General features: G+C 41.7%; 1 protein-coding gene across 5 annotated transcripts in view; it reads right to left on the minus strand.

Annotated features, from left to right (window-relative positions):
• The window catches only part of LOC105559611, a 221,728-nt gene that overhangs the window by 134,333 nt on the left and 72,300 nt on the right, over window positions 1-15,095 (minus strand). For all 5 annotated transcript variants that reach the window (XM_012008039.1, XM_012008038.1, XM_012008036.1 and 2 more), the window contains exons 2-3: window positions 10,719-10,908; window positions 9,958-10,142 (exon numbers count right to left, since the gene is read on the minus strand). In XM_012008039.1, coding sequence (XP_011863429.1) covers window positions 9,958-10,142; window positions 10,719-10,908 — 375 coding nt within the window. The remainder of the gene's footprint in view (window positions 1-9,957; window positions 10,143-10,718; window positions 10,909-15,095) is intronic.

The raw sequence follows: 15,095 nt of genomic DNA on the forward strand, positions 1-15,095 counted from the left end.
CAGGGAACTTTTCTCTACCTATCTGAAAGACAGGGAATTGTTCCTTCTAATTATTATAGATACCGTTTGAGTGATTTCTCCTACGTCGAAAGAAAAGTGTTAAATAATAAACAAAGCTTCCTGTTCATCCAACTGGCAATATAATTAATTAAATGTTACATTGGTACGACGTTTCGACCAAAGTATCAGGTCCTTATCAAGTAAAAGAACTGCAAATCAACATGTCACAATTTTGTGAAGATGGTAAGAAAGTACAAAGTACAAGTAAAAGGGGACATATATAGAAAGTTACCTGGCGCATAGATGTTCGCGGAGCATAAATTACAGCAGACTCACAAATCATTGTCAAAGAAGGAAATCTTCAGGAAGATTATTTTAATTTAAGTGAGCACGTTCGAGTTATGAAAGTCCGAATTGAACTGAATCATAGGTAAAATGCAAGAAGGTGACAAATATGACCTAGAGTGCTTTGCTCACACAGTCGTATAATACATTTAAGTTCTCTGTGTCAGTTTTATAAGTTAATTGTGTCGTTTGCTTTTTGATAAAGAACATTTCTGCGATCTCGCGTTTTCTAATATTGCGTTCACTGTGTAAAATAATTGGAGCCGACCATTTAAATTCATGTTTGATTTTTATTCATCGCTGGTGACGTTAAGTACACTCCTCTAGAAAAATATTAAAATTTCAGGCGAGTTTGAAAGCAAACTATCACTGGCGGGCACAGGCTAAGATTGCGCGCAAAGCTGCGTCTATTCAACGTGCGTATGGGTGATTAGTCACGAGTGATCATCTTATAAATTATCCACGTACAGCCATTACGCAGCGGCGTGCTTCTCGTGAGAATTCTAATCCTCTGGTGGTCTCTCTGGCTCGCGGTGCGCCAGCGAGCTTTAAAACTGAACGCGTTCACCGAACGAAACGTGCGACGTGTGAAAAACCACGCGTATTGGACTAACTGTAACTAACACGCTGCGAAACACCGCCGGGGCGGCACTCTGTGTGCCTTCACGCGGCGCGTTTCGACCGACCGTGCCTCGCTCTTTACGACGCGTATTTTGCGCCTGCGAGCCTGGCGGAGATCGCAAAGATCCTAAACGCTCGCGAACGCGGTCGTTGCGATTTGTAGAAATTCTTGAATTGTGCCTCCTCCGCGATGTCGCGAAGTGACAAGAAAATAATCATTTCACAGTTCCATTAAGATTTGCGGTCGTGATTTATTTTCTTCGTGCAACTTGAAGAGTCGGACTTGACAACAATATTAATCCTTTTTATACGATCGAGGGAACAACAATTCCCTGTTACTTCTTTTGTAAAACCCAACTAATAGCTTCCACGAAAAGGAGGAACGGAGAATATAAAATAGCTCATTTTTCATTCTCTCAAGGTTTTGTCCTACAAACGATTGGAGAAAAAAAAGGGGGGAAAAAATTGGCGACTCGCCAAAATGATAAGGATGGTCCCATTAGCGATGGGACACGGACGAGTCGTCGAATAGGGACATTTATCATTTTTTCGATACTGTCGTCGGGTATCCTCTGTTAGCTCCCCAAGCCTTGTCCACGGTGGCGAAGGCGCGTTAAAAATAAATGTCGCCGCTAAAAGGCGCGGCACCAAGGTGCGATTAAGCCTTCCGGCGACGGATCTTTTTTATATCTCTTGCCCGGTTTCTTTCTACAGTTGCATTCCCAGCCGCTTCCTTATCCCCGCACTAAAAGCTCGCGCAGACTCGCGTTATGATACACATAATCTAACGAATGGAATTTCTTTGTCGGTGTGGCGACTAATAATCCAGACGAGACGGGCAGAGAAACGGGTTATTAAACTTTCTACCTTCCGAGACGACCAACGTGATGTACTTTCGCATCATCTCCAAGGATCTTTATAAGCTCGCGACTGATGGGGAAAATCAGGGTTGGAAAAGCTGCTTTATAAAGGTATCTAGTTAGAGTTTTTTTTTCGCTAAAAGTGTAATAGTTACAGTTGCAAGTTTCCAATTCTGAAAAGTAACGCGTTACCCGAGTCGAAATTTGGGCCCTATAGTAGGACTTAAGACAGTAAAAGAGGTCGAACTACAGAATTTACTCCCACTTAAAAACTGATAGTGTCGGAAATTTCTACTTTTGCGAATTTAACATTAAAGTTGGTCCTTTTAAGTAGGAGCTAAAGTAAATTTTTAGAATTAAAGATTCAAGGGAGGAGTAAAAACATATAATATATCATCAAAGTAGGTTATTGCTGGTCTATGCAGGTGTATAGATCAGCTAAGTAGGTGTATATTATCCTTAAAAGTGTCAAAATAGTACAAAAATTTCGACTCGGGTATTCTAGTACTTAAATAATCCGAGTCAAAATTTTGGCCCTATGTTGAACTTTTCATTCATTTATATAATAGGACCTAAGACAGTAAAAGAAGGCGAACTGCAAGTACAAAACTAAACAATATATGGTGACACGCCAATGTGGGTCACAAGGCAAGATGTAGGTAGCCCAACTTGTAAATCTTAAATTTTCTGAAAATCGTGAATCTATATACCGTTTCTTTCCACGTTAGTACTACGCGCCGATTCCTTTTTCGGACATAACGCAGTTTATCATACACGTGGAATTATGCAAGTACAAAATTTACTACTTTAAAACTGATAGTGTCGGCAATTTCTACTTTTGCCAATTTAGCATTAAAGTTGGTCCTTTGAAGTAGGAGCTAAAGTAAATTTTTAGAATTAAAGATTCAAGGGAGGAGTAAAAAAATATAATGTCATCAAAGTAGGTTATTGCTGGTCTATGTAGGTGTATAGATCAGCTAAGTAGGTGTGAATCATCCTTGAAAGTATCAAAATAGTACCAAACTTTCGACTCGGGTACAGTTACTCAAAAAGTAACGAGTCGTTACTTTGCAGTCACTTTCTCGCAATGAAAATAAAAATATGCAAAAGACAAGCAAGCCAAAATTGGGATTCGAGAGATTGCTGTCGTGCGTCAACACACAAATAGAAATTGAATTCTGAGAAATGTCTGCCCACGTCTCTCTTCTGTATAAAAAAAAAACAGATTCTAGACGATGAAATCGAAACCATTCCCGGCAAGCCAGTATCCCCGTCCACTTTCACAATAAACACCACGACGATGATCATCCACTTTCTTGAAGCCAACCCTTTTTCTTGTCTCGCGTAGCTGTAGGTGTTCCACTTTCCACTGCGCCGTATCTTTTTTTTTATTGCAAACTACGGAAACTACGCGAAAAGAACAAGATTGATTGTAGTGAGCGTCGCTTTAATAAAATTACACATAACTGCGGTCGGTAGTTTATTAAAGTCGAATATGAAACGCGGTGCTCAATTATCGTTTTTATACTTTGTAATCAGACATGAAACTCGTTATTGAATAACATTTTTCATGAATATCAAGTTGGTTGGAGAACACGATACTTTGCAATCTTCCTTAAAATCTACTTGACAAAATTTCATGAAATTGAAATTATGCAAATATTATCAGACAATAGTAAAACAACGATAATACTTAAAAAAACTTACATAGATGCGAACATGTATCGATTTCTAAACTATATAAAAAATGCCTAGATTAATCAGCGAAAACTTTGCGGTTCTCTTGAACAGGTAGGCTCAGATTTAAGGTCGTGACAGGACCGTGACTCGATTGAGTGTGACATTGACGAGGAACAACATTCTATAGGCGAACCGCTAATTCATCGCGCTCCAAAAACGAGAGTCGACCAAGTGGAAGTACTTCCGGACAAATCTGTGGGCCAAGGTTCGCTGGGATTGATTAGAGACTGGAACGTTTATTCGCCTCGTCCCGTCTCGCCCGGTCTCGCTACGTGTACGATTCCCGAAACAGGCGAATTTGTTGGTCAGCTCTCACCGCAATCCTCGGAGACGATCGCAAGAAGTGCGATCCGGGCAAAACGCGTCATCGCGCTCAGTGCAAAACCGCCGGTTTCAGGTGCAGCTTTCACATTCTCGCGCGATCTGACCGACGAAGAGGAGGCATTGCCCTGCAGGTGCGATGCCCGTCCACCTTCAACCTGCCCGATGGTGCAGCCCGCAAATTTTTCGTTCGCTCGTCCGTTATTTTATCAACTTTTTTCCAACGCTCGGTTTCACCAGCTTTCCACGGAATAAATGCAATCCATTAAGTCTTTAACGAGCCTTACTCGTAATTTGTTTTGTTGAATAATTTTTAGCCATTAATTCTCATTTTTAATGCCCCCATTAAAAAATCGATACGTTATTAATTTAACGTTGTTATCTCAAATCTGAGGAAGAGAAGAGAAAATAACAGTTTAAATATAGCTGTTTTCAACGTTCGTCCGCCAATATATTAAAATGTTACGACAAAAACGTCAAGGCCCGGTTTCTCCAACGTCACATAACTTTACCCTCAGTCGAAACAGAAAGAAACAAAAGATGAGTTAACCGGGCCTAGGTTACTTAAAAACAAAAATGCGCAAATCAATGAAAACCCGAGTAGACATTCTGGCCCTATGTTAAACCTTCAATTCACTTATATAGTAGGACCTAAAACAGTAAAAGAAGGCGCGAACTGCAAGTACAAAATTTACTACTTTAAAACTGATAGTGTCGGAAATTTCTATTTTTGCCAATTTAGCATTAAAGTTAATCCTTTTAAGTGGGAACTAAAGTAAATTTTTAGAATTAAAGATTCAAGGGAGGAGTAAAAAAATATAATGTCATCAAAGTAGGTTAATGCTGGTCTATGTAGATGTATAAATCGGCTGAGTAGGTGTAAATTATCCTTAAAAGTGTCAAAATAGTACCAAAATTTCGACTTGGGAATTATAGTACTTAAATAACCCGAGCCGAAATTTTGGCCCTATGTTGAACCTTTAATTCTCTTATATAGTAGGACCTAAGACAGTAAAAGAGGTCGAACTGCAAGTACAAAATTTACTACTTTAAAACTGATAGTGTCGGAAGTTTCTACTTTTGCCAATTTAGCATTAAAGTAGGCCCTTTTAAGTGGGAACTAAAGTAAATTTTTAGAATTAAAGATTCAAGGGAGGAGTAAAAAATATAATGTCATCATAGTAGGGTATTACTGGTCTATGTACGTGCATAGATCAGCTTAGTGTTTGTAAATTATCCTTAAAAGTGTTAAAATAGTACCAAAATTTCGACTCGGGAAAGTACCTATTTTTCGCGAGATTTTAACTTTAGTATTCGAAAGGTTAACGCGAAAGTTGAACGATGGTACCGGCGCAAACTCAATAGACTGTTAACTCGTGCGTTATTACTCCGGATGTGCGCGATGCGAGGAGGTAAAACGTGCGAACGCGGATCACGCGGCGCGGCCGCAATCGCGGCAATTAATCTCCGGCCCGACCGATTTCCTGAAACTACGATTCCCAGGTGAATTAATTACCGCTGTCGCTGCCGCGGTAAATAAGTTAATCACCGCGTGCTCGCAAAAATGCACCCGACGTAGAAGGGCGTTGGTCCCCGGATGACGCGTCGCGCCGCATTCTCGCGGAACGACGCGGCAGCGCGCGTTTCTCGCGCGACGCACCTGCATCGCGCGGAAGCCGTCGTATTAAGCTCCTCTCTGTTGCATCACCGCAACACGGCCGACCACGACTGCCGTAGCGTTGCGTTGCGACGGGCAAAAACGTAATTTACGACGATGGTGATGCAGCCCAGCGAGAACAGGACGACGAGCATCGGCTGACCGTCCGCGGACCTCTTCCTCTATCTCTTCAAAATTCTGGACTCGTCAGTCAAACATCAACAGGGATGTCGGATTCGACGGAAAAAAAAGCCGTTCGTTTCGACCGAAACTTCTTTGACCAGGAGCCAACGAAACTTTGAGCCGCGCCTATTAAAATTCTCTTCGAAAGGTCATTATTTTCTTGAAGCCCGCATACTCGGACTGTCTCTACTTGTCGAGAAGAATGGTCTCGATATGTTTATGTGTCTATCGAAATATAGTAGCGCAAGAAGAGTGGTGAAGGCTCGAAAAAAGATAAAGAATCGACGAGGGAAGGCCAATGTGAGCCAATAAGCGCGGAAGACGGTGCTTGGTTTAAACGTGGAAAATAATCTTCTTTTTACCCTGTTTTGACCTTCTCTCATCGATTCTTTGTAGTAATGCAACCTGGTTAATTAAAAGGTTAAACTTATCAGAAGATAGTTTGTAATCTTCTACTTCAATATATGTATAACACAAGAGTGCTTTAAATAGCAAATTGTAAATTTCTTCTTATTCAATCTTGAACATATTTATATTAAAGAATTATGTATAAATATATACATATATCAATCTAAGCGTCCCATAATCAATCAAGAATTGATATGAACATATTTTACATGGAATGAGTACGTTCATCTTCCAACATATTATCGCGATAGTATCGCGTAAAATGAAGGAAGCAGCACCGAGAGGGCATTCTCTCATCAACAGTTCCACCTCCACAGGAAGAATCCCTTTGAAGCTGCTTGAAGAGACAAATAAAGCAGAATCCCCTCTGTTATTCCCGTGTCTACCGAGGGAGAAAAAAGGAAGGCGAAGGAAAGAAAGGAGGAAGAGAGACGAAAGGAGGGACGAAGAAAGGCAGATACACGTCTCTCCCTCGCCTTCCAGATGCGCGATTGCTTCTAATTGCCCTCTGGGTGACCGCGAGGTGCCTCCAAAGTGAAATTGCAGCGGCGCAGGCCGCGGATGAGGGGCAGGCAACGGGTTCCGGATAAAAAGAGCGCGTCGAGAAGAAGCGAGCGACGCGTGCACGACGAGGATGGGAAAGATTGGTCGTGATGCCCTCCCCTCGAGAACGGCGAGAACGATCCCGAGCGTTTTCGCTAATTAACCTGCGGTTCGGGCCGCGCGCTTTTGTATCGCGTCGGGGTACCCGCAACGCCATCTTTGCGGCACTAAAATTCGGTAAACGCTCCGCGGTAAATCTCCACCACGCGAAATACAAAGGACGGCTCGCGCTTCCTTCGGCCGGAGATAAACCAGTTTCGCCCGTACGAGCCTGGTGTTCTCCGTCCAAAGTTCCGAGTTAGGACGTCACTCTGCTACGGGTATCGCGTCGCGATTATTCATCGATCGAGATCACCGATAAATTATCGTCGCGCGACAAGTTACTGTTTTAGTTCAAGACAAGGCTCGACGCTACAAATTTGACCTAAAAGTATACAGGGTGTCATGTAATACCCGCCCCACCTCTTATTTACGGATAGAGCGGCCTAGACTGAGTCGAAAAGTCCTCTACCATTTTGCAATTTTCGCAATAGTTAACGAGTTATGAATTATTAAAATTCGCTGTCTTAGCCCGGCCTACCGCCCAATTCAAGCGCACGGCGAGATGCGGCCGTCCCGCGATTGGCGTTGCTAGGCGCGCGGGGAGTTGTTTATTATACGTAGCCGTTGCCGTGTGTCATAAACAACTCCCCGCGCGTTCGAATTGGGCGGTAGGCCGGGCTAAGACAGCGATTTTGAATAATTAATCACTCGTTAACTATCGCGAAAATTGCAAAATGGTAGAGGACTTTTCGACTCAGTCTAGTCCGCTCTATCCGTAAATAAGAGGTGAGGCGGGTATTACATAACACCCTGTATAACGATTTCAAACGCGAGTTTACAAAAATATTACTTAATAAGCAACCGAGTAAAAATCACGTTGTATCTATATCATCGTTATCACGATACACGCGTTAGTCTGAATCGTAGGGAAGTGCTATTAACGGAAAGCAATTATCTTTTAACGGCTAATGTGGCTGTAACATTGGTTATTATTATTATTATTGTTACGATTATTCTCATTAATGCTAGTATTTACGACTCAATTCGAGCGCAATCTCGCGGAGCCTCGGCGGAGATCCGATCCGCCGATTACGGTGCCCCACAAAAGTTGCGTCCGCGGCGAAGATGGTGTCTTAATCACGATGCACGCCCCAAAAGGAAGTTGGCCAGTCACGGGAATGAAGGTCGCGTGTAGCATCCCCCATCGGCGGGATTTTTCTCTCGAAATTATCATCTCTCCGTGAGCGGCGACGGCGGCGGCGGCGGCGGCGGTTGCGAACAGGTCGATCGAAGTAACCGATAACCGTTTAATGCGCTCATTAAAATAAAATGTAAATCGTACCGCACACCGGTCCAAGGTCTGCCGCCGCAGCACCGCTTAAAACGTCACTCCGGCCGAGTCAGGACGAAAATAAAACGAACGTAGCGTAGGAGATCATAAGTCGCTACAATTAATATATCCCCCCCCTCTCTCTCTCTCTCTCTCTTTCTCCCTCGGTACAATATCCCCGAACGTGAACACGATTCACCGCGAGGGAAGACCAAAGAAGAGAGAGTGTGTGTGAGAGAGAGAGAGAGAGAGACCTCCGATTTTTGTGGCGTTTTTGCAGCCTGCACGGCAACTTTGTTATTGATGGCCGCGATGTTGAGCGCGCAGAATAAAGAAGGTAGGCGTTTCCACCCTCGGTTTCGCCTCGCGAATCCCGCGCAACGATCTGCGCGCCGCGGACGTTTTTCACTTTACGAGTCTGCGTTGCCCGCGAGATGCAGCGTATCCTGCGCAGCCTCCAAGCTGTAGGTGCCGTCGCCGCGATTCGAGACCCGTACCCATGCGCCATAGGTACGTATGCACGTACGCCGCTCGTCGTCTTGTAAAAGTCAATATTTATGAGGGTGCTAACCACCGTCATCGCTCATCCCGACTCGTTAGCCGGCTCTCCGCCGGCGCGGCTTTGTGTTTACATCCGAAGGACAGGTATCCTCTCTTTATTGTCAGCCCTAAAGAAAACACGTCCACCGTCGCGCTTACACGCCCGTGGATCCTACTGCCGTTGCCGCTGCTCAATGCGACCTGGACCGGTACGTGCCTGGCCTCGGGCCGTGTCAGAAATCGCGTCCGTTTATTAGCATTCATTCGTGGCGCGCTGTCGGCCATCGGGAAAATTCGCAAATTGTTGTCGCTCCATAGGTCCACGAAACCAATTCTCGGCTTTAACGCTTTTTTATTTATTGATCCGAATAAAAATTAGAAGATTATCCAATTTAGCTTCATTCAAGAGTTTTTGCTATCGAGCTGGCTATTATATTCTTGAAAAACACGACCGTAGATACAACTAACACTTTCTTATTTAAAACAACTCAACTCTATCCACGATAAACTATAATTTAAAGGATCATATTAGGATAATCGATTATTTTAATTAACTATGCATTACGTTTAAATAAGGCAGTGGGTAGATCGTATTCATTTTTGCTTTATATAAGTCTGCTCACTTTCTCTCGACTGCAGTTCCCATATCGAGATATTGATAGTTCTTCAATCATATAATAAACAAGTAAAAATAGACTTTTGCGCATTTAACTTCAAAAGCGCTAGATCGGTACGTGAACTTTCTACTTTCATTTAATCTTGTGTGAATTTTGTTTTCGTCTTATGTGAATTACAGTTCGATCGCTAAAGTATATTATTATAGAAAACGCTATGCTTCGTTTTCACTTGCTAAATTATCGTTGAAAAATGTCGATTCTGATAGACAAAAGGAAGGACCAATAATATCCGTGAGTCTATCTGCGCTTGACTCATTGGCGCAATTTACATTCGACTGTTTAGCGTCGTCACATTTTCTGTCCTTCTCTCGGAAAGGTTGCGGTGACTCGCGTTACGAATTGCGACATTCGACGGACGGAGAAAGGTACCTCGCAGAAGCAACAGGTGTGTGGCAAGGTAAAGCCAGTTCACGTGCCGCCATCTTCCACGGAGCTGCTCAATGTGTCTTTCGTTCACTCGAGCTCTAGTCCGTCGATAAGAGCGCACATGCGCTCAGTAACGTACTGCGCAAACCGTAGATCTCGCGCTCTTACATTTGTCTTTTTTTTTTCCTTTGTCGAACTCGCGATTTCGCGCACTCGCCTCGAACTCAATTTGCGCTAAATTTGCATTGTGACGTAATTACTCACCCTCTGGCAATGCTCCGCGCTGACTCGCGACAGATCTGCGAGGGGTTGAAAGATAACATCGTGAAACTCGGGGTAACTCCGTGCCAACGGGCGGGCGTACAAGTCTTTGGCACTGCACAACGCTTCGTGATACTCTTCTTCCACGTGCAACAACTTCTCTGTAGCCCTGTACCTGCGATCTGTATCTGCGAAACAATTCCATTTTCATTTAGCTCACAATTATACTCGCAAACGATCACGTTTCCGTTCACGTTGGAAACAAATTTTCTTCCAAAGAGAAATTAAAAAAAAACGATCAAACTGACAAAAATGACGTTTATTTCAGTCACGACGTTTCGACCCCTTTATCGGGTCCTTTTCAAGTACAATCTAAGGTTGACTGAACATTTATTTACAACATTAATTTTGAACCCATTCCGTTTCGGCATAAATTTTTTAACATTTCCCTTGGTTGATTACCACTGGCGACAAAAAGCTACTCAAACAAATTTTCCTGCAAATGTGTATAAAATTATTGTTATAAATATAATTTAGATATCGTGAATTAGAGCAGGAACAATTTGGATTCGGAACAACGTCGGATAAAGTTATGCGATCGAACTCTAAATAATTGTGCAAGCTGCAGTTGGACAAATTTCATATCGTAGATTTTAATTGAATTTTCAGTTATTTAATAAAGTTAACTTTTCTAGCTTCATGTAATTTCTTCACAATCAAGAATAAACGTTGTACGAAGTACGAGAAAAAGTAGGATTAATTACCTCCAATCGCGTCGAATTGCTTTGCGGAGTCTTCGATGAGCAGAACTTCGCCGTGCAGAAGGGCTACGTCGGCCGCGGGATCAACTTCGGCCCTCGATCCAGCAAGCAGCAGTCGAGGTCTGCATACGCGATATTTCAAAAGTATCGGCGCGACCACGGGGGAAATAGTTCCAGGCGATGAGGCTGATAACTGTAATTGATAAAAAGAACAAACCATTGAACATCGTTGACCGCTCTTCAATTAAAAATGTTCTTATTCAATGGACCGAGATGGAATTCTGGCTCTTCTCCAAAAATTCTCTACAGTTCTTTATACGTTTTTTAACTTACGTAACTCAAATATAATCCACAATCAAAGAAATGGAGACGCGTACGTTACGCATTATCCTACTTCTATAAAATGCAATTAATAGGACAGAGTCAAATCACAAATGGATTAACGAAATCTACAAATAGCCGAAATAATGAAAAACGCATTCTGTTAAAAAATGCATCCGGAAATTAAATATTCTCTGCAGAACCGATGGAATTTCCTTTGTACGAAGAAGACCGGTCAGCTCGCGAGACGAAAAGTTCGGAATGTCCTAATTACACGGGGGAACGCTCGCCTTGTAAAAAGCGTCGGATGTCGGGGCCGGACGTCCCATAACTTCGCACGGTAGCCCCGGCGGGTTAATCACCGAAATCTCGGTTGAGGAACGCGAAAACAGCGCATAATTAAACCGGGTCCGCGCGATATTTACGGTCCGACAATGTAAACGGCGGCGCGAAGGGGGATCAGATAAATTTCGAGGGCCCGAAAAGATCGTGCGTCGACCTTTCGGTGGCCCCTCGCGGTCCAAGTCGCGTACGGGGCGACTGCCCGAGCATTCGCCTTATATCGCATATGAATATGTATAATACGATAATTGTCCGGTCATAATTCGCACGAATTCTCCAGAAATTCCGGCATACGTGGTAGGCGCGGTGGAAGTACAGTTGCTTTCCTACATGGTAAATCCGCGATTTAATGACCTGGGGGTGGCGGAGTTGTCAGTTGAAGCTAAAAGCTTGTTAAAGCGCAATTAAATGAATCCTTTAAACGAGCATCAGCGTGCGTCATTAGACGATAGTCGAGTAGGTTATCATATTGCGTGTCCCCGTCGCATGTGTGTACACATATTTTTCATCCAGGAACGATAAATCGAAGTCTGTTTTTCAGCAGAATTTGTTGCTGTTCCTACACTGAGAAAAATGTCCGATTGAATATAATTGGATAATCCAATTACATAATAACAAACGGATACCTGAGTCGAAGTCTTGGTACTATTTTGACACTTTTAAGGCTAATTTACACCTACTTAGCTGACCTATACACTTACAGAACACCACCTACTTTGATGACGTTATATTTTTTTTATTCCTCCCTTGAATTTAAAAAATCTTTGAATCTTGAATTTAAAAAATTTACTTTAGCTCCTGCTTAAAAGGACCTACCTTAATGCTAAATTGGCAAAAGTAGAAATTTCCGACACTGTCAATTTTATAAGTAGGAGTCAATTTTATACTGGCGTTCGACCTGTTTCACTGTCTTAGGTCCGGAAAAGTTAGTCATCGATTAATTGATTTATCCGATAAAACTGTTTCTCGGTGTCGAATCAACGCCATTTGAAAATTTAAGAAATGTCCTGTGTAAAATAACGGTGAAAAGGAAACGAGACAATTTGCAAGATACTTTATAAATGTCTCCATCTAAAGATTATATAACGATGTAATAGATGAAGATAAAGGAAAGATATTATGCCTGCGTTCGTTTTCTCCCACCGGGAGCATAAACTACATATATGGGAGAAAACGAACGCAAGCTGTGTAAATTATGGAAGGAAAAAGAAAGGCAAAAAAAGATGAGCTAGTCATTGTAGAAATAAGAAATTAGAAGTAAGAAATAAGAAGGGAAAGAGTTTAGGGGTAGAGATTAGAGAGAGTATGGATGAATGAGTGGTTAAGGAACTTTTGTAAACCAAGTCCCACTTTCTGGCTGTATGCTAAAGGTAATAAAGCATATATATATATATATATATATATATATATATAAATGTCTCCATCTAGCTGAAAGTTTTCGCTTTTCTTCAAATTATCTCTAGAGTTTGTGATTATGACATTACTTGAAGCATATATTGCTTCTTAAATGTTATACGGAAGAAAGTCCCCTATTGTGAGGAGTCCCCATAAGAGAAGACTTTCCTCTATATTATTTCTTAAACTTTTACCGAGGGGGAAACCGCTGACCAAAATCTTGTACACCAATGCCCGCTAATGCCCAGTGGACAATACATTATCTCATTATCTTATTTTATCTTTATAATGTCCCAGCAAGGCCTAATGCCCAAACTAATGCCCAAAAAATGCCTAGTAATGCCCAGTAATGCCACAAATCTGTACACCACAATGCCCTCAGCGGTTTACTCCTCGAATTTTGCTTTATAAAGCCCTTGCAAGTTTCCAAATATTTCTAGATAGTTGTAATAACAGACAAGTCTTAATATCACATATGGATGTCGTGAGATTATACGACCGTTATATAACGTGACACTGGGAATCGAAGGTCAGGTCAACACGTCGTTCTTATATCACGTATCAAACCAGACGACTGTTTTCGTAATTAAACGAACGAAGCCGGAGCATCTTAATCGATACGATGAAAAATGGGAATGTAATTCCCCCGTATTAACGTGCTCGTTGCCCATCCAGCCTTAGTTTACGACCTTACCGGTAACCTTATATACCATCGATACCGATTATCGATGCCCCAACGCTCGCGACAATGCAATTTAATCGTGTTTTAGCGATACTTACAGCGATAATTGCTATAACAGCAGAATTATTGAAGCGTTTTAAACCAGATTTTGAAGACCTAGTTTGACATATGTAAACTGTACACATCGATCCCTATCTTGGACTCAAGTTCATATTTCCGGTACTTTATTTGTATTCCGGTAAATTATTCTCTTATAGAAAATTTCTAACGCGGGATAATAATTTCAGGAGTTAAGCCCAGATTTCTTGCTCGACAAGCAACTGCTCCAACACAGAGTTATACGCCAATTTGTCTCTAATCGCGAGTACGCAAACAAAGTCCTTTTCATGTTGGAATAATCGTCGTCTCGTGTCGGGGAAGGGCGGGAGAAGAGAAAGGGCAGGAGGGATTAAAGAAAATGATACGTTACGATCGCACGATCCCCAGGATCGACGATACGATCGCTATGATTCGGTGGAATCCGGCAGTAAGGAGGCTTACACTTTAAGTACACTGTTAATCAGACGTGCGCTTTTTTCTCCTCGCTCGATTCAGGCATTCGGCGTTTTTCCCCCCGATTTGCATACATACGTAATGGAGGTAGGCGCATTCTTTCCGGCCAGGTCCAGACGGATATAATAATGCGAAGCGGGTCACCGTTAAGAGAGCCGTATTAATTAGCGCTCGCGCCGTCACGCCGTTGTAACGGACTTGGTGGTAATTTTCTAATCTCCGCATATTCGCATATATGTTTATTTTTAGCCGTTAACACGTTTGACGCGTTGCGCGCGAGTATATCGCGTGACTTCTACATTTACGGACAAAAGAATTAATTATCGACTACAATCAATCTATTTTAACTGTCAAAACAAAATTACTCATATCAAGGATAAAGTTCCGAATAGGTGAACCCTCCTTTTCCTTCAGTTTTTTTAGTTTTGACTTTGAAAATGACCTTGTCGCAAATTTTCATTGTCATATTCGTAATCGGCGTTCAAAAATACAAAAAATAGTGTAGTTTCAAAAAAATCGGAGGGTTCACCTATTCGGAACTTCACCCCATATCAATATCGTCACTAGGAAGCCTGTGACACAACGATTTATTTTGCTTCGTAATCAAAATTTCAGAGCAATTAAATGATAGCGCATCAATGTCTCTTCCAATTAGAATGATATCGTGCTAAGAAGTTCTTGCATGTAGGGGAACCCGGGGCATAACGGGAACGCTAAGGTTAAAATTAATTTTAAACAAAATGAAAATACATAAATGAATTATTTTTTTACGAAAATATTCTTTGAAATGTCTACTATAAGAAAAAAAATGGTTTTACTGTGAAAGAATAGTTTAAAAGGACGAAATTTTTATTTTATTGAGACCATGACTTAATCTGATTGTCATTTTATGCGGGGCATAATGGGACTCCTCACAAAACTTATGTATTTCTTATACATTAATGTTTAAAACTTATTAAAAATGATTTTTTAAATACTCAATAAATATACTAATGTAGTATTGCATTTAATAATAATAATTTATTGATAGCACTTATTATCACATCTACATGAAACATTTTAAGAACAGTAGGTGCAAATATATGTAA

Source organism: Vollenhovia emeryi, unplaced genomic scaffold, assembly GCF_000949405.1.
Source record: "Vollenhovia emeryi isolate VEMERY1.0 unplaced genomic scaffold, V.emery_V1.0 DF939262.1, whole genome shotgun sequence".
In the NCBI taxonomy this organism is placed as follows: Eukaryota; Metazoa; Arthropoda; class Insecta; order Hymenoptera; family Formicidae; genus Vollenhovia; species Vollenhovia emeryi.